Genomic DNA, 20248 nt, shown 5'->3' with positions numbered 1-20248 from the left:
GGTAGCATAATATCATCTCCTGCCCTTGGTTTAAAAAGCTGAATTTACGCAAAAGATGAAGGGCAAAACAGATAAGTTTACATTCCCCACTGCCTCTCGACCTCACAGTCACAACATTGTGAGCATGTATCACTTTTTTCACAACATCAGTAATTTATCAGGCGTTTATTTTGACCCATTCTGACTCCTGTGTGGGTGGCTCTGTAAAAATAATGACTTAAAATGAAAACATGGTCTGCACATTGAAGATCTTTCTGTGATAAAGCCACAGCGCTTGCAAAAAAAAGTTTGCTTTATTTATTATTTCCAGTATCTTCATAACATATTTTAAAACCAGCAACGTTTTTCAACCCCAGACAGCTAAAATGACTTATTTTCCTTTCTGCAACCCTCTAATGCAAATCCAAGAAGATGTTTTAATTAAAACCACAATTTATTATTGAAAAACATTGGAAACAAACTTCCTCTGAGGCACACAACTACTTGGAACCATTCACATTTATATCAACACTGATGTGTTATTTTTTCCAAAAGATTCCCATTACTAGAGAGCCAGAAATTTCATTTTCACACTCATGTTATTATCCATCCATTTCTGAAAATGTCCATTGCTGCATTGTTATATGTAACAATGGGACGAATTTATATACCGGTAAGACCTGCACATATATGAATCACATGGTGAAGAATGTTTAAATTCCACTTCTCATTGAACCAGGAAATTCATTGGTAGACTCGTGGAAGAAACACCTTGAATTTTACAGTTAAGCATATTGTTACAGAACAGCAAGTTGTGCAAAAAGTAGTGAAATGTGGAACAGTTGGAGAGTTTAGAGAAGATCAAATTAGGTTCACAAGCATAGGTTATAGTGCATTTTGGGTTGATTCTTAAATGTAACACAAAACCTATTCAGCTAATTTTTTGGGTGACTGGTGTGATTTTGTACTCATTTGTTTTTGAATCCAATAATGTTTCATAGTTAAATTTGCAAAAAAATTTCCTGTTCAAAAATCTGGACAGGAAGTGTGGAAGTAAGCAGTCTACCTTGCTCAGATTGTCAGTCCCACAAAACAAAAGCAGAACTAGTCGAGCCCCAAATCACAATTTATTGTATTTTCGTATATTCCCAGACCAGGGGCAAATCGAGTTCAAGCGGCATCATGACGTTGATGAACATCATTTTAGCCTCACGTGATAAACAGAGATTACATCACACGATTAAATGACAAGAGACCTCTAAAGAGGCTGAGTAAAAACAGTCTTATGTCTACAGTAGTTTTTTTTCGAAGGCATCACTTCTTTGTTGCTGTCAGTCAACTGGTAAGCGAAATAAAAAACAGTTGTATAGCGTCATCTGTTGGACAAAAAAAAGAAGCAGAATCGGACCGCCAGCAGAAGGCGCTGTCGCACAAATCAAAGGTTACTCGACGTTCTTCGGCACCGGAAAATGCTTCGGCAGGACGCAGATGTTGTGTAACTACACGTTTCGTAAGTATTACCTGTGTTCCTCTTGCTGGCGTATGACATGTTTGCCGTGCTTTCATTCACATACTCTTAGCGAGTTCGTCTGTTATACGGTGTGTGGTTCGTTAGTCGTTCGCCTGCTCGCCTGGGCAGCCGAGAAGTAGAGGAGCAGCCTAGCCTAGCCCATGTAAACAATGGACTCCGTGAGACGCATACCTCACTGCCAGTTTTGATTTTAACCCTCATAGTCCACCGTTTACAAAGAATGCAATATTTCTTTGAAGTGTCATAGCACAGAACTGCTTTATTGTCCATAAAGGGCAAAAAATCCCAAGGAATTAATATAAACTATATATGTATGGATAGCACAGATCCCGCTGAACATTTTGAGTGTTTGAAAAAAAAAAGAAGAATGTTTGTATAACACAACATACATCATTTACAACATTGTAAAACGCGTAGGTTCGGTATCAGCTTTTTTCGAAGGGCATAAGGGTTCAATTGCGGTCTTAATTGACAAGATTATTTCAACCCAACGTTTCGTGACGCGTACCTTATTTAACACATTGATGAAACGGGAACCCATCGCCTACGTGGACAGTTAACCGTTACATAGACGTGTTGATTGCTGTCAACACAGGGTGTTCCAAAAGTCTTGGGCACATTTATAGTCCCCATGTAGCGACGCCACTCGAGCGAAGCGCGACTCAGTAGTCAATAGTCAAGTCAAGTCAGTTTTTATTGTCAAATATGCTCTATGTGGAACATACAGCACAGATGAAATTACTTTCCTCTCTCAACCACAGTGCTAACATGTAATGCTAAAATTTACGTTTAAATTCCATTATACATAAATATATAAATATGTTAAATAAAAATAAATAAACAAATAGCAACAACAGACAACCAAGGGCACTTGTAATTATTGTATACTGTATTCGTAGTTACTTGTTTTAAGTGCAATAATCGGATGTCAGATGCTGGGGGAGGGACACCAATTGTGGCGGGGGGGGGGGGGGGGGTGCGGGCAGAACATGGAGGGATTTTAGTCTCCTGACCGCCTGGTGGAATAAACTGTTCTTGAGCCTGGTGGATTTAGCAGAGACATCGCAGCCTCCTCCCCGACGGCAGCACGTCAAAGAGGCTGTGAGATGGGTGGGTGGGGTCACCTGCGATCTGGGTGGCTTGGCGGGTCAGACGAGAGTTGTAAGTGTCCGCCAGTGGAGGAAGAGAGATACCAATGATCTTCTCAGCCGCTCTCACAATGCGCTGCAGACTCGTTCTGCAGGACATGGTGCAAGCGGCGTACCACACGATGATGCAGCTGGTCAAGATGCTCTCAATGGTGCCTCTATAGAAAGTCTGCATCATGGGGGGCGGGGATCTTGCTCTCCTCAGTTTGCGGAGGAAGTACAGGCGCTGGTGGGCTTTTTTGGCCAGTGAGGTGGTATTTGGGCTCCAGGGCAGGTCTTCCGCTGTCCGCCAGTCCGCTGCTCTATGCTGTTCGTGCGTCAGCGCGGACGTGTGCGCATGCGCGCATTTTGGCTTCAAGCAATCAGCGCTGACGCAACTGACGTTACACATCAAAGAGCGTTGATCTACAACACCCAGCTAAGCAAGCCGAGCCACGACAACAGCTCAGCTAGTTAGTACAGTAGACACGACGCTCGAGGTCGGATGGACAAGTTTTTCTGTCATCTGTATGTTTTCTTTTCAGTCCAAATACATATTTTTCTACTACAATAGTAGTCTCGTCCACGACGTCTTCTTTTGCTCCACCAGGGTTTAGCTAGTATATTTATAAAGAGACACAAATCTCTTTACCCATATCTCCTTAACTATGTAAGATAAAAGTCGTGCCATTTTAAAGCTAATTACATTAAGTTTTTCGTTCAGGCTATTGCTTTTTTTAAAAATTTCTTTTCAGACCCATTAATGGCGTTCATTCAACCAGAAAAGGCATTCTGATAAGATAAGAAAACCTTTATTAGTCTCGCAATGGAGAAATTCCCAATTCACAGCAGCAATGTTATGAAAGGAAGAAGTAGAACAAAATATAGGATCTGCTGTAAAGGCAGCCACTCTCGCGGCGCCATCTTGGAACACCCTGTATATTACAATGCTCAGGTAGCAGAGATAGTTGTTGCGTAATTAAAATGTCATTAAAAAATGTTAAAGGGTCTGCCCTATCATATGTTGTTACAGCCTCATCATGCCAGTAGATGGGTCAGAGGACCAGGTCCCATCCTCCCACTCTGGGTCGGCCAGTGTGGCTCTCTGCAGGTCAAACTCAGAGGAGAATGGGGGTTCAGCAGTTTTATCTCAGGACCCTGAGGCTGCGTCTTCCTGCACAGCTGTCAACGAAGCTGGGGAGGGTAACAGTGGTGAGAACCAAAATCTTATTCTGAGTAATTTTACTTGGCGCGTTTACTAAAATCATCGGTCATGTTTCAAATTATCATCCACTGTTGTGTCCAGGTGGTAAGAGGTCCGGAGCTTTGGTGCATATCGACCGCCAGCGCATCCAATCAGCTTCTGGGGCTGATGAACTTCTTGGCCTCGGTGTGGCCATCTATGACCAGGATGTCCTGGAGCAAGGTGTCCTGCAGCAGGTGGACGAGGCCATCCAGGAGGCCAGTCAGGCTGCTGCAAAAGCAGAGGCCGAGAAGGAGTACGAATCAGTGCTGGATGATGTCAGGTAAAGAAAATACAAATAATCATTTAAACGACCAGCGCAACAGTGGGCAAACTCAAATACACACTGTAATAGAATAGCAGCAGTAGTCGAACAAATTAAGAAGCTATGCTAATGGTGTGGCTATTTGGGAATTCTTTTCCTTGTAATTTTATTGTGTTGAATGAATTGTGAAATATGTTATACAAACACTGACACCACCATTAGCTACTTTATTTTTCTTGAGGTAGATGCTCAAATTTGTCTCGGTCATCATCTGTGAGTCTCCTGATTAAAGTCATATCTAGCCTATGAGAGCATGATATTTGACCTGCTCTGAAATTCTAAAAACACAGGAAATGTTGTCAAAAATGTTTATCTTTGAACTATGATTATTTTATGACTATTGTATCATATTTTGATTATGATTGTTTCCATCTGACCTTTAGGTCTGTGACGGTATCTCTAAAGCACATCAATAAAATAATTGAGCAGCTATCCCCGTATGCTTCATCGAGTAAAGACATCAGCAGGAAGATTGAATCAGTCAAAAGGCAGAAAGAAAATAAGGTAAGGTTATTAAGATGGTATTTTCACATTAATTTGATGGTGACCTTAATATTAAAAAGTTTATGTGTGTGTGTTCAGGAGAAACAGCTCAAGAAGGTCCGAGCCAAACAGAAGCGGCTTCAGGCTATTTTGGGAGGAGAAATTATCCAAAGGTTTGAAGATGAGCTTTTGGCAGAGGGTGCAGAAGAAACAGGTAAGGTCACTACAACAAATGAACTAAATTCAACTGAAGTGAAGCAAAAAGACAGAACGAAACTGGGGACAAGTCCAATCAGCGAATAGAGTAAGTTCTATAAAAAGTCAATGTCATTGTTGATTTTACCGCTAATATTTCAACCTTGAATTCTAACTTTGACAAACAAATGCGGGATAAGCCCCTTTAAACCTGCTTATATCCATTATATATTGTTTTTATGCATACACAGAATGTAAAGTGTCGTTCAATGTCGAGGAAATATGTTAGTTATATACTAGTAGTTCAAAATTCGTGTGCTGTTCCGCTACAGCAAAATACCCAACTTAGTTGTATTTGTGATCAACGCCTTTATTATCTATCAAGCATTTGGCCAAAACTTGTGTTTGTTGTACCAGAGCCTGGCCCTTCCACGCTGGGCAGCATGCTCATGCCAGCACAGGAGACAGAGTGGGAGGAGCTCATCCGGACAGGTCACATGACACCTTTTGGTACGCGAATCCCACAGACGGAGGAGAAGAAGGGGCCCCGCAAACCGATGCTGGCCGAGAACTCGGCCTTCGATCAGTACCTGGCCGACCAGGCTAAGCTGGCCACTGAAAGGAAGAGGACTCCTCATGCGAAGAAGAGGAGGAGTTCTGCTACGCGTCAACAAGGATCCAAAGGAACCGCTTCCTCTCCCAAGGACAAGAAAATGCGTAAGCGCATGCGAAAGCTCCAGATAACTGCGCTGAAGGCTCATCCCAAGGCGAGAACGAAATCTGAGCCACAAGCGCCAAAGCCAAAGAGAAAAAGTCCAATAGAAGGTGACGAGGTTGACAGCGATGGCTCCGAGTACCTGCCGAGCGACGAAGGCTTCGGTCCAGAACGACAAGAACGAGACGCCATGGAGGAAGGCTTTGGTGAAGACGTTGACGATGACGAGTACGAGTTGAAAGCGTACAAGAGGAAGAATGAAGCAAAGGGAAAGGGGCCGGTTAAGAAACAGCAGAATGATGACCAGTATTCAGATGAAGAGGATGACGGCAAAAGCAAAGAGAAGAAATGCAGAGATGACGGTGATGTGGAATATTACAGACAACGGATAAGGTAAAACCTTCACTGCAACAGTTCACTTCCAGTTCCAGAGGGTCCACCATTGTTCCGTTGTTTAACAAAGTTTGGCTGCAAGTCTTTTTAGGAAAGTGGCCAATTAACAAGATTGAGCCTCTTTAGTTGATAACGCCTCTGGACCGGCATAGTGAAAATGTGCTATTGTTATTTGCATGAGTTAGTTGGTTTGTGCTGGCTGCACGGTGCCAGAAAAGAGTTAATCCCAGATGAGATTGGCAGCTGTTTCTTGACGAAGCAAATTCACTCCTTGCTCTTTTTCCCCCCTTCTCGATCTGCCCTAATTATCCTCGTCCATGTTTTTTTTTTTAATAAACGCACTCACTCACTCACTCACTCACTCACTCACTCACTCATGCTCATGCTCGGATTAGGGGAAGAGCAGCCCTAATGAGATTTCATATTTATAGCTGCCAAATAAATTGTGTTGGCATGTGTCCTTTCTTTTTCTGCGCTACAATGATTGAATGTCAGTTGAGCAGCACCGACACGACACGGCACGGCTGGGTGAGGCCGGCCGGCCTTGCGAGCAGTGATGTTGTTAGGAGCAGTTTGTAGTGGGGCGGAGGCAGTGAGCTGGCAATGCTGTTGGTGCAGAGGGGGCAGAAAAGTGTAATTAACTGAACCAATGCATAGTCTTGACTTAATTAGAGCACGAGGTCTCACAGGCCCAGCTAAAGGAGCAGTTTTGTGGCAGGGTGACAGGACCAGGCCCAAATGAAGATGGATTCTTATCCCCTCCACCTCACACCTTTCTGGGGAACTCACACTACTAATTGTCTGTATCAATCTTCATTTGCTGCGTGACGACTCTGCCTCTAACTGCCTTTTGCCGCGCCATTATTAAACCCTTTCTCCTTTACATTTACCTCTTTTTTTTTCTGTTCAGCTTGCAAATCTTAAGGGACCTAACAAGTTGCCTTCCGCACAACTTTTGTGGGGTCTCCATCCATTTATTAGCTCTTAAAGGCATTATGAATCTGTCTCAGCCTTAATAACAACAGTATCGCTTCCAGACAAGCTCCTTACTCATTAAGTCCTGCGTTTGTTTTCGTATCGCGTCTTCAAGAGTCTGTACTTTTTCCTGCTAGGAGGTGGAAGCGACAGCGTCTTCTAGAAAGGGAGGAGAGGCGGGAGAGAGGTGAGGAGCTGACAGACGACAGTGATGCAGAGTTTGATGAAGGCTTCAAAGTGCCTGGTTTCCTCTGGAAGAAACTTTTCAAGTAAGTTGTGTGGATCCGGGTTTAGTCACAAAAAGGATTTGTTTTCATTATAATTACATTTTTTTACTTGAGTGTCTCAGAGTTATCCTAAACCTACTGTTAAAGGGATGGCTATGAAAACTTGTTATCTGTATAATGGCATCGTTTGTGTTATTTTTGTTACAACTCCTGGAAATAAACTACTCAATTGACCAATTAGCCGTGTGGGTAGAACGTAAGCTTGTTCAACCTCCTTTATGTAATATGTTCCAAGTGATAACACCCCCCACCCCCCCAAATACAGTGTTGCCCCGCTGTATTGTGTGTTGCCTACCAACATGGATTTTTTTACTTTACTTATTTATTGGGGTTGAAAAGTATTTACTTGCACTTTTCAGCAGTTTATTAAACACTGAAAACAATAAAACACGCGAGCACAATCAGCTCATTTGCGCAAGAGCTGTTGTTGGCCACAGCTCACGCTCAGACACTTGCACAGACTCACTCGCCGCCATCACGCACGGCCACCACCTCTAAAAATGTTTGGTCTCTATCGTGCAGTTCCAACTCTTGTGGAACAAGTTGGATGTACACCCTGCATTGAACAGAGGTTAATTGTATATGTACTCTGATACTCATAGGAGTCATGCAACGGTTTGAATGGGCAAAATTCCATTTAAAATGACATGTTTTATTTGCATCTGATGCAGAATATTGGGCACCGATTTAATGATCTCAACATGTTCACACTCTCACATCTCAATCAAACCTATTCTGACCAGTGTGTAATTCATTATATTCTTTGGACCTAAAATAATTGTGCTGCTTGTTTTAAGTTGTGGTTTGCGCATGCGTGTATTGTGTTGTCAGGTACCAGCAGACTGGCGTGCGGTGGTTGTGGGAGCTCCATTGTCAACAGGCAGGAGGTATCCTGGGAGACGAGATGGGGTTGGGTAAAACCATCCAGATCATCGGCTTCCTGGCTGGACTGAGCTACAGCAAACTGAGGACCCGAGGCTCCAACTACAGGTGCACGCACACACAAAGCTTGGCCTGAGACTTTGTGTCTGTATGGTATGAATATTTGATTAGGAGGATTTCTGCTTGAGTGTGCTCATCTGAATTATTTAACGTGTTTCAATTATCGGACTCTTGACTTTGGTCCTGCAGACATCAGAGGATACACTGACACCGTTTGAGTGAGCCTTTTCATGAACACTTAAGTGGAATCTCGGAGTCATGAAATGGCTACGCTGCCGGAGCGGGGCCATAAATCAAATGTATAATACATGGCACAGGAGTGGTGATAATCTGGTTTTACTGCACAAATAACAGTTGTGCATTTGGTAGGCGGAGCTTCCCCATTGGTCAATATTCTGTCTGCTGTAGAAGTCCAAATTGATTGCTCGCAAACTCAATTATGGTCCAATATCAATAGCTTCCACTGATGCTGAGGTTCATACCGGGCCATTAGCGCATCTTTGAGGGTGTGCTTATGTGCATGTTTTCTGTAGATTTTCACGGGAACAAATTTGTAAAGCGATCATTTAAGTTAACATTCTGTTGCCACCTTTTACTTTCTGCCTCACGCAAGCACTTTCCGCTCTCTGGGAATTGCCTTTATTTAGTTTAATTTGGTTTAGGAATTATTACTTTAATTTGCCAATGAAATTTGCTGATATTTCCTGCAGTAATAAACCCTTTGTCCCCCTTGTTGACACATACTCCGCATTTGCTTGCAGGTATGCTGGCTTGGGCCCCACCGTCCTCGTGTGTCCTGCTACGGTCATGCACCAGTGGGTGAAGGAGTTCCACACCTGGTGGCCACCTTTTAGAGTCGCCGTTCTTCATGGAACGGGGTCCTTCAGCAGCAACAAGGTCTGTTTTGTTTCCTTTGGTTATAGTTTTATGGTCGTGTTCACAGATCCTCCTGTGTGAGCAATAAAGTTTTCAATGGAGTCTTACTCCTCTGGGGGGCACTAGAGCACTATTAGTTCCTTATGCCACATAGGAGGGGAGATTCTCTTTAGTAAGATGTTTTTTTTGTTTGTTTGTTTTTTTTACTGTTGTAGGAAAAGTTGATTGCAGAGATAGCATCATGTCACGGCATCCTGATCACCTCATATTCAGCAGTGAGGATCTTGCAGGACACCCTACAACGCTACGACTGGCACTATGTCATCCTGGATGAGGGACACAAAATTAGAAATCCAAATGCCGGAATCACCCTAGCCTGCAAACAGGTGCAGTGCGTCACGCTGAGAGATACATCACCAATTTTGAACCTTGCTTGTCTGCGGTTTTTGCTAAGTTGAAGGTGTTGCCCCTAATTGGTAGCCTTTGGACTGACGTTTGTAGTGCAATACAGTATCTGCATACAGATGTCGCAGAAGATTTTCCTTTCACTCTCATTGACATCTTTTATTTTCCTTCTCTCTCTCTCTCTCTCTCTCTCTCTCTTTTTCTCCAGTTCCGCACCCCTCACAGATTCATCTTGTCTGGCTCCCCCATGCAAAACAATTTGAAGGAGCTCTGGTCTCTATTTGATTTTATCTTTCCTGGAAAACTGGGCACTTTACCCGTCTTCATGGAGCAGTTCTCAGTGCCCATCACTATGGGAGGATACAGCAATGCCTCACCTGTTCAGGTACTGAACTATGAACGGTTGTCACCTTTACATTTGGTACTCATTGGCCCGACTCCCAGTAAGTATTTAGTGAGCAGATGGTTTGGATGACAAACATGAATTGTAATTCCAAAGACCAGAAAAATTATTATCTGGGGGAAAAAAAGGATATTTTTGTTCACGGCAGTGGTGATAGCTCTACCTGTATTTCTAGCTTTCTCAAGCATGGTTTGATTTCAAAAGGACTGTCTGCTACATGTTTGACACGTACTGTAAAGAGTTTTAGCACCTTAAATCACTATTTGTATTTGTATGCACATGCTGATTTCAAGAGGACAGCAGAGCCATAAAAAGTGTGGCAAATAATACTGTAGAGCCATGCAAAGGAACTTAAGATCATCCCATGTGTGTACGTGTCTGTTTGTTTTGTGCACATGAGAGAGAGAGAGAGAGAGAGAGAGAGGAGTGGAGACCTAAATTTTATCCCGTTGTCATTAGTGTCCACTCGTTAATAACCCACTGACTGAATGGATTTAATTATTTAAGATGGCTATTGATGCTTCTTCCGCTGTCGATAATAAAAACCTTTACTAATTATTAATGTTATTAAATGGTCAGAGAAAGCTACGCTCGGCTACTTCGTCCTCTTCTTAAGATTCTCGCTGCTCCGTGGGTTGTGTGTGTCTGTGCGTGGCATGTGTGTGTATAACCCTACATGTGTGTCAAAGTACATAAAAGCGTATTGGAGAGGGGGCCACATCTACATGTGGAGATGGGATCCATTACTGAAGCGCGCCTTTACACCCACATGTGAACCCACTCAGCATCATCTACTGCCCTCTCTCACCTCGTCTCCACTCCGGCCGAAATTCTCACTGTATTATCACCCACTCCTGCTGTGACGGGCGGTCTTTTTGATCCCTCTGCGTACCTCCAGTGAGTTAATGTCCCAAAAGGTAACTGGCCTTTCGCATAAGGTGAAGAGGGCCACTTGAGTGGTGTGTGGAGGGTCTCCACTTGTGTCCCCTGAGACAGGCAGCACTCTGCTCAATGGTCAGTGGCTCAGAAAGCTTAGAGGAGGTGATGACAGAGTGAGAGGGGGCCAAATGACAATCCTGCCTCCAGGAAACATCTCTGCTGACAGGTGTTATCGCTGACTGCATTGGCTGCTCTTTTTAGCTGCATGTCTGTTCTTTTTTTAATGAGTCAGATCACGTGTTCACCTCCAGGTCCAGACGGCGTTCAAGTGTGCATGCGTGCTGAGGGACACCATCAATCCTTACCTCCTTCGAAGAATGAAGGCAGACGTCAAGGCCAACCTCGCCTTACCTGACAAAAATGAGCAGGTATGTCTGTCTCATTCTAGCAAACATTAGTTTTTGTTACCGTTTTTATTTCTCGTAATTATTTTTTGAAGTACCCCATACATGATTGAAAAAAATAGAGTTGAGTAATCTACTAAACCTGGTGGAAAGTGGACTCAAGTATTTAACTGCCTTTGCTAGTGCTTGATCATTGAAAGGGACCACATGTGCAAAGTCTTAATAATTATTCCATGACTTTGCATGGCCTTTCCAGGTGAAGCCAGCTAATAAAGTCCTGCTAAAGTAAAAGGAGCAAATATTCATTAATGTAGCCCAGTCTCTGGTCAGTCCTTGAGTCTGATGCCGCTTGACTCCTCAGTTCACTTCAGCTCATTAAGTCCGCCCCCAGAGACGCTGATGGCTCCAACACGATTCTGCCCCTCTAATTTCTCTTCTCACACACACACACCACTTCAGCAAGGTGCTTTAAAGAGGATGTTCACCGCTCATTACACTCTCTGAACACTTGTCCCCTCTATATGCGTAGGTTTTATTTTGCAGGTTAACACAGGATCAGCGGCAGGTTTATCAGAGCTTCTTAAACTCCAAAGAAGTCTTCCAGATACTCAATGGGGACATGCAGGTGAGCAGAGTAACCGAACTGATTTGATGCGTCGGCTGATTTGATGCATGTTGCATTAAAAAGACAAGGAGGGTGCACTTGTGGTCTGGGACATGACTTCCAGGAACACAACAAGCCTTATTCATTATTTAACCCCCTTAACTAATGAATTTAGTTCATCACTTAAAGCCTTTTTTTTTATCGTTAGAGACTTGGGGTGAAATGTTTCTTTTCGTAAACCTACATTTTGGTCAGCTCCATAACAAGCTTACTTTAGTCGTCCTTAAAGATGTGGAGGTTGTGCAGATGCTACTCTCGCATTAGCCGGACCCTGGAGAGAATCTCACCCCATTTATCACCACTAACCAAATGGACGTGGTTGGAGAGCCGAGGGTGACCACAGCAGATTGCACGTACACACATATTTAGTGGTCACTCCCGAGTCCATTAACCACCATTACTAATGCAGTGACCGCTGTGCCTTCATCAAAAAACATGCCCCTAATTGTCCGTAAATAAGTTATGCAACTCATCCCTCTTTGCGTTTATCTGTTTAAAGGTACAGCGCTGTGAAGACGACAACAATGTTTACGCAAGGGTTTTTATAATTAGCGAACATCTTTCTCAAGATTCAATGAGCTTTCAACAGTGCCAATAAAAGAAGAGATCAACCATACAAAAATCAAACTACTTATAATTGACAATAACCACAAATAGAAATACAAAAATTAAACACTGTATTTTCTCCGAGGTCATCTCTGCAATACACCCCATGCTCCAATTAGTTGCTGGGTCCGCCTAAGACAGATAAATGCCTCCCTGTTTCCATCGAGATAAAATATAGTATAGCTAATAAGTGTAATTACCTCCGATTGTTGCGGAATTGCTCATTCACGAGTTGTTATATATTGTTTGTTTCATGCTTCGCCCATTAGCCCTCCTTTGCTAATCTAACAAAAGCATCAAAACAAATAAACCAGCTCTCAGATGAATTAAAGTGGCCTTACATTAGTGTGTGTCCTCTTCAATGCCGTGTGTGTCCATGTTTGTTTCAGAACGGACAACAGTGCAAGATGACATTATTGCCAAAAGAGTTGAATAAGAAAAAAAAAACATCGCAACAGCGCCAATCGCAAGCTGTAATTTCAGACAGACTGCTGACCGCAAACAACTTAATTGGTTCTCAGGTTTTCGCGGGCTTGGTAGCGCTACGTAAGATGTGCAATCACCCTGACCTTTTCTCTGGCGGCCCGCGCCTGCTGAGGGGGATCACCGAGGAGGAGCTGACCGAAGAGGAGCATTTCGGCTACTGGAAACGCTCGGGCAAGCTGATCGTAGTGGACTCTCTGCTGCGTCTGTGGTTCCAGCAGGGTCACAGAGTCCTGCTCTTCACGCAGTCTCGACAGGTGACCGGCAAGCCTTGTTTATTTATGTATTTATTTATTTTTGTTTAATTAAAAAAATAAACGTAAATAATTGGACCCTGATGTCATTTGTTTCCTTGGACAATGAATGTAGTTGTAGAATTTTTGAGGGTGCTTATGAGAGGAAGAATGTGAGGCATCTGTTGTCATAGTCGATACCAATGAGATTAGACCTCAGAGGAAACCTGAGACCCTCCCTGTCGGTATCTGTGTCCATATGATATTAATCTGCTTTAATCCTTTTAGGTATAATCTAAACCCCGACCGCCCCAACCTCCTTTTTGTCCTCCCTGCCAACCGCTCTCTTCCCTCGCAGATGTTGCACATCTTGGAGGTGTTTGTGACGCAGAACCACTACACGCACCTGAAAATGGACGGCACTACCCCCATAGCTTCCCGACAGCCACTTATCGCCCGCTACAACGAGGTACGGATTAGTCATCCCTAATGGCGCCGAGTAGTGTTTCCCATGAAAATCCCCTCCTGAGGGACAAAAAGCCTTCCGAGGAGCCGTGCTCACCCTGAGGTGGAAACACTAATTGATGGCAAGCTGTTGTTCATCTGGATGCTCTTTACTGCTCAATTTTATATACCTGGATACGTTCATTGAGCAAACGGTTTTATCATCATTTGTCATAACTAACCTCCACTGTCAAATTGATTAACTGGTAAGAATGACAGCCCCTGCAAATTTATGGTCAAATGTAGTCAATTATAGGGAACTCAAAATGCATTTAGAGAGAATGTTACTGGTAAGAAGGTGGGCCAGTGAGGTTCTAAAGGAAGATATTCACCTCCTAGACACAACATTTGAGTTCAGCTGCACAAGGCAGTATAAGGCCTACTCTGCATTTACAAAGATAGACATGATCAGTTTTGACTAAAATATCTCATACGTCGCCCTTGTGGTAAAATAAGAACAAAATATTATGAATGACAAAGAGTGTGTTCTGACCAAAATCACACTAATACACAGAAATGATTTTAAATACTTTTCGTAGTGTCCAGTATCATCAGTGTAGTCGATCATCACATTATGCATGTTCCTAATAAAGTGGCCAGTGAAGGGTTGATTTGTCTCTATTTTTGAAAAAAGAAATGTGATAATTTTTGCCCAAAGTCCTAATATTACTTTTAACATGTTTTTTGTTTATCCCTCAAAAGGACACATCTATATTTGTCTTCTTGCTGACGACAAAAGTGGGAGGTCTGGGAGTCAATCTGACTGGAGCCAACAGGGTCATTATCTATGACCCCGATTGGAACCCGAGTACTGACACTCAGGTTTGTCATTCTCCTTTTTTCTTTCAATTTCATGAAGTCGTACCATTTGTAGTTTCAAAACATTTTTTTTTTTCGGAAAAAATACACCTCTGAAGTCCCAAAACCTCGACTCAATGTCCTCTAGTATCGTAGAAGGGCCCAACAACAGATTAACTGTTTATCTTTTTGCTTTTTCTTTTGCTTTTTTGCCATACATATTCTGAAAGAATAATGAGAATACAATCGAAGAGGAAAATAGACACTGTAAATTACGACCATAGAAGGCGCTTGGTGGTGTTGGTTTTATTTTTTACTATTGACTACGGTTGTGGTACAATAAGACTTTAAGATCAGATCCCTGATTTTCTCGACCAAATTTTGAATGACTGAAGCCACAAAAACATTGCAGAAAAAAATGATCCAGACAAATAGGCAAGTGAATCTAATCGATTTCGCGTTCATGTTTGTGCGGTCCACAGGCGAGAGAGCGGGCCTGGAGAATTGGTCAGAATAAGCAAGTAACCGTCTACAGACTCCTAACTGCAGGCACCATTGAGGAGAAAATTTACCACAGGTTAGACACTGCCATTCTTTTTCGCATTAATCAATTGCTCTTTGGCTTTTGTACTAATGACACGCTTTAATGTAACACATTTCTGTTTTCACCATACAGACAAATTTTTAAACAGTTTCTGACCAACCGTGTCCTGAAGGACCCCAAACAACGCCGCTTCTTCAAGTCCAACGACATTTATGAACTTTTCACCTTAGTTGACCCTGATGAGAAGCAGGGCACAGAGACCAGTGCAATATTTGCCGGTATGCATCGTTTTGAGCGTCAGCTGGAGGCGGTTACAACAGATTCCCTGAACGCATTTTTTTTTCTCCCCTGCATTCGTTATAGGTACCGGCTCTGATGTCAAGGCACCTCAAAAATCCGACAGAAAACACCATAGTAAACACTCCAAACCTCAGCCAAATGAAATATATGCGAATAATAGGCATTCCTTATTAAACAGCTCCGAATCTACATGCACATTATCTCAGGGTACCATAAATGGTACCACGAATGCAGAAAATCATCCAAACGGCACGGATGCAGAGCCGCATTTGTCGTGTGCCCAACTAAAGATCGATACGGGCCTGAAACGTAGTGAGAAGAGAAAGCACTGCGACTCCAACAAAGTGAAGAGACACAAAAGTAAAAAGCGTAAACGTGAAAAGGACGCTCGCTTCGAGGGCCAGCGCATCTCACACTTAGTGAAGAAGAGAGAGTACAAGAGGATGGACGCCGAAGACCAGAACAAATCTGACGATTACGTTTTGTCAAAGCTCTTTAAAAAATCTGGTACGAGCTCAGCTTTATTTGACAAGTCTCGAGCTTTTCCGTGCAGATGCGTATTACTGTCGTGTCGTCTCAGGAATCCACAGCGTGATGCAGCACGACTCCATCATCGAGTCCTCCAATCCAGACTACGTCCTGGTGGAGGCCGAAGCTGACAAGGTGGCCAAGGATGCCCTGAAAGCCCTCAAAGTGTCCCGCCAGCGGTGCAGACTGGCCAGTAGTCGAGCCCCCCCGCCGCCCGCACGGTACGCACACTCAGCGGGACATCATGAATTCCAGACGCTTGCTCGTTATGTGACCTACCCGCCTCACTTTGTCCCGCCTTTTGCTCTCCAGGAAACGCTTCGGGCAAAAGAAGAATTCGCTCTTGGTCGGACCATCTGTGCACACGCTCCCCAATTCGAACAAATGCAAGGTAACTCGAGTGTTTTTCATGAGGGGTCATTTTTAGGGTCCGGATCATTGTACCTTGAGGGCAGCCTTAGATTTTTCGACCATCACAGATGTGTGATGGTCCAAAATGTTATTACCCTTTTATTTTGAAGGGTAATGTTGTAAGATGAGTTTGAAATATTTGGGGATCACACTTTGTAGTACCGGTATATTTGCAATTCCAACCAGTGGTTCTTAGTGTGCCACGAGTAGTCAGGTTCACTCTTGTGTTACTTGGCCCAAATACAGTTCAGTTATGTTTAATTTCCTTTCATTTAGGTACAGTGTTAATGTTCTATTGATTTGCAAAACTGTTATTTTCCTGGGAACTTTAGACCAGGGGTCCCCAACCGCCGGTCCGCGGACAGGTACCGGTCCGCAGGGCATTTGGTACCGGGCCGCACAGAAAGAACTTGCCTTATTTCCGTTTTATTTATTTCGGAATACGAAAGATGTTTTCTTTTGAAAAATTGCCGAATTCTCCATTACATCCGTCTGTATCACGCTTCTCGGTCACGTGACCGATGACGCTCAAAAACAAAACGCTGAAGCCCGCAAAATGAGTAAAAAAGCTGCTTGGAGACCGCAAATGACGGCGGCCTTAAAAGTACGTTCGAGACAACTGGATTCAAGTTATGGCTGAATACTCTGAGATCGCCACAGTAGCACTGTTGCTATTTCCGACATCCTACCTGTGTGAAGTGGGGAGTTTCTGCAGCAACGGCGACTAAAACAAAATTACGAAATCTACTGGACATAAACCACACACTTGAGGTGTCATTGTCTCCTATTACCCCGAGATGGGACTGTCTGATTGCAGAAAATCAAGCTCGGGGCTGTGGTGAGTCATCATTTTCATGCACTTTGAATTTGCGTTGTATCGTATTTTAAAGGCATTAAACATTACCATAGCAATAAGAGTGTTGCGACCAGATTAGACGCTCCTTGTGTTTATTATTATATTTCAAAAACACCACCGTTTTCATGCAGCTCATACCATATTATTTTGTAGTATTAATCCGCCACACCTAAAATGTCGGTCCCTGAAAATATTGTCTGACTTGAACCGGTCCGTGGGGCAAAAAAGGTTGGGGACCCCTGCTTTAGACCTTTAATACTACTGTATTTTAATGTTAGTCATACAGTGGTGCTTTTTTTTAAACATGGAACTTGGTGTAAAAGGTTTGAAAACTACTTTAACAAAACTGCCTTAGCAAAGTCAGCTATCTTAGCATCAGCACACAATGTAAAACGCCATAGACAGGCTAACAAATAGTATCAATGTGTTGGTGTTATAACCCTGTCAACAACAGATTTTTGAAGAAAAATGTTGCAATAGTAGATGTAGGCTGACAATAATGTATAGCATTCACAGGCATATATTTTTTTACCTGCAGTAAAGAAAAATTATATGAAAAAATCGAGGGTTCACTAATTGCAGCCTCAGTAGCGGTTAATTGAATTTCACAATATTAATGTGCGTGATTCTCTGTCAGGATGCTGCTATCATAACAAAGACACAGTCAAAGAAGCTTGATTCAGGGGCTCATTTCAGCGGGGAAGTAGCCGAAAGTGATTTGAGCTCAGCCCCTCCCTCCTCATGCACACTGCTGACCCGCATGAGAGAGCGCAACCACCTCAGCCTTCCCTCCCGGAGCCAAAGAGAGGAACAAGAAGACAACGAGGGAGAAGAGGATGGGGCCGGCAGCTCGCGTCCTGCTCCGAGCACCGAGTTTGATGAGCTGCTGGCAGACCTGCGCAACTTTGTGGCCTTCCAGGCGCGAGTGGACGGGCAGGCCAGCACGCACGAATTGCTGGAGTACTTCACACCCAGACTGAGCGTCAAGCAGTCGCCCGTCTTCCGAGAACTGCTCAGGAGCATCTGCGACTTCCAGCGCGGTTCTGGAGAGGAGGGCCTGTGGAGTCTCAAGGAGAACCTGCGCTGAAAGCTAAGACAACGGCAACCTCCTCAAATATTCCCATACAGCGGAACCTCAAAAGTTGACCATAATCCTCGATGAGACGATTCATGGCATAATAGTCACCAAATGCTCAGTTGCATTCCTAACTAGATGGGTTGTTCATATTTGGATATTGTACTGTACCTTTTATACTGTTTTTTTTCCTTAACTAGTTTGACACACCTCAAAGTCATCCACTTACTTTTTACTTTTTGTATGCAAATTGCAATGCACAAACAAGTGGACAACATCATCTCAGTCAATCATCCGCAACTCCTGTACAATGTGCGGAATCCACTCCAGTGCCTGTTTGAGCACTTCTGCCAATTGTCTCATTTATTCTATTTATCTGCTGGTTCTTCTTGAATACATCCAAGCGCTTTTGATACTGTCAGTTTACTCACATTTGTGCTACAGTCATTACCTCAAATGTTCATAGTAATGGTGAATATGTGCTTTTATGATCCCAACTAGTCAAGTGTCATCATTTTGCAAAGAAATGGAATGTGCAATAATAAACCTTTTTAATAAGCTATCTTATTTTGCTCATGGTTTGCTTTCACTGGACGTTTGAACACAATCTAGTACTGCTTGACATCCGATGTTTTAAAAACGCGTAGAAAAAATTTGAACACAGTATGGATCAAGAACAGGATTGTTGGCAGCGTGATGCTGTCACCCGCTGGCATTTTAAGTATTGCTGTAATTAATGTTTATCAGTAGCCTCATAATAGCCTATTTTTTTTTATGTACCATAGGTTCTTAGTCATCCAGGACATGCTAATCCACAAAAGGTTTTATTGAGGCAACTGGACTCCTTGTTTAGTGAATTTGTTTTTCATTTTCAGATTTTTTTTTTTTAAGTGACTTGGGCAATTATACTTTTACGCTAATGTTTGTGATCATTTCCTTGATTTATCTGATGAATGAACAGCTCACGTTGCACTGTTGGAATAAGTTCTATTTCCTGTTCTATGGTTAGATTTTTTTCCTCTGGCATCGATTTGAGCAGTTATGGTGGCATCACAAAAAAAAAAAAAACAACTCTTAAATGTGGCATTGTACAAAACATATTGTTTGCACACCAAATGGTACCACTCTGGGGAATTTGAAAGTTCCACTGCATGCTATTAATATATTTGGAAGTACCCCATGTTGCAATATAAGAATTTCTGATTATGTGACTTTCAAGTGCATTCACTATATTGTTTTTCATTTTTGTGCATGACTAGAGGTCCAAATGTACAGCCAATGTTTCAGGTGATTTTAATTTATGAAGACAGACAGACTTTTTTAAGATGTTCGACTTTCCTCATGAATGTTTGTGTGTGTTTTTTTTTCAAGGAGCACGAGAATAAACTCCACAAGCACTTGAGGCCTCCTCAAGTCTTCAGGAGCAAATATTGGGCTAAAGTTATTTGATTTCAATTTTCTGCACGCACCCCACCATGCAGGTCATAATAACAACTTTATTTTCAGCGGTGCATAAATTAATTACGCGCATTTAATAACTAAAATATCATTATATTCCCCCTTTAATAACATAAACGCCGCACGCCGGGGAAAGCCTTAATAGCGCGGGGCCGTGTAACTGGCCATTATCCGCCTGTAATGATATTACAGAACCAATTACGCGCCATTAGAAGGGATTTGGTGCACTTTATGTGCTTTGCGCTCCTCTTGGAAATTTCTGCAGCCTCATTTTGCGAGCACCTCGCAAAAGGCGCGCGGGCGTCGTCCCGCATGTGCTTTAAAACTAATTGAAAGGCTCCCGCAGCACGTCATTCATCTCGGCCCGCCTAATAAATCGCGAGACCCCTTGCTGTGAACAAAATCAAAAATTTGGCCTTGCGAGTGTTGCGGAAGCGCAAACCCTTGTAAAGTGGACCCTTAACACACCCCCGACGTGCAATTAACACCCCAAAAACTCGCTGCTTTTTTTTCTTTTTTAATATATGAACGAAATCAAAAAGTTCCGTTGGCATGTGCGCGTGTTTATGGTTTGGGAATAAGCGTGTTCTGCACTTTGGCTCACACACACACACACACGCACGCAC

The 20248-nt window shown here is 43.0% G+C and overlaps 1 protein-coding gene across 2 annotated transcripts; it reads left to right on the top strand.

Moving 5' to 3' along the window:
* Nucleotides 1–1418: 1418 nt before the first annotated feature.
* Nucleotides 1419–19592, top strand: ercc6 (excision repair cross-complementation group 6). 2 transcript variants are annotated; one of them, XM_086122266.1, is made up of 22 exons: nucleotides 1419–1489; nucleotides 3671–3849; nucleotides 3944–4163; nucleotides 4589–4709; nucleotides 4788–4902; nucleotides 5301–5991; nucleotides 7104–7235; nucleotides 8085–8243; nucleotides 8957–9092; nucleotides 9287–9457; nucleotides 9685–9861; nucleotides 11070–11186; nucleotides 11692–11787; nucleotides 12954–13172; nucleotides 13507–13617; nucleotides 14355–14474; nucleotides 14933–15027; nucleotides 15127–15272; nucleotides 15358–15801; nucleotides 15875–16043; nucleotides 16135–16213; nucleotides 17727–19592. In XM_086122266.1, the coding sequence occupies exons 2-22, from the start codon at nucleotides 3678–3680 to the stop codon at nucleotides 18174–18176; spliced, it is 4140 nt and encodes a 1379-aa protein (XP_085978392.1). In that variant the 5' UTR covers nucleotides 1419–1489; nucleotides 3671–3677; the 3' UTR covers nucleotides 18177–19592. The 2 variants fall into 2 exon arrangements, with proteins under 2 accessions (XP_085978392.1, XP_085978393.1); XM_086122267.1 differs by lacking the exon at nucleotides 1419–1489 and having other exon boundaries at nucleotides 2673–3849.
* The last annotated feature ends 656 nt before the right edge of the window (nucleotides 19593–20248 follow it).

This window comes from Hippocampus guttulatus, chromosome 10 (genome assembly GCF_054856545.1).
Source record: "Hippocampus guttulatus isolate MCC_2025c chromosome 10, RoL_Hgut_1.0, whole genome shotgun sequence".
Classification (NCBI taxonomy): Eukaryota; Metazoa; Chordata; class Actinopteri; order Syngnathiformes; family Syngnathidae; genus Hippocampus; species Hippocampus guttulatus.
The sequence above is the reverse complement of the archived record's forward strand: the minus strand, read 5'-3'. Positions and strand labels throughout refer to the sequence as shown.

Bases quoted from the DNA above. Each gene is read 5' to 3' on its own strand.
- ercc6 (XM_086122266.1), top strand. From the start codon at position 3,678: ATGCCAGTAGATGGGTCAGAGGACCAGGTCCCATCCTCCCACTCTGGG. The intron at 16,044-16,134 runs GTACGCACACTC...TTTGCTCTCCAG, and splicing joins GCCCCCCCGCCGCCCGCACG to GAAACGCTTCGGGCAAAAGA. The intron at 16,214-17,726 runs GTAACTCGAGTG...ATTCTCTGTCAG, and splicing joins CCAATTCGAACAAATGCAAG to GATGCTGCTATCATAACAAA.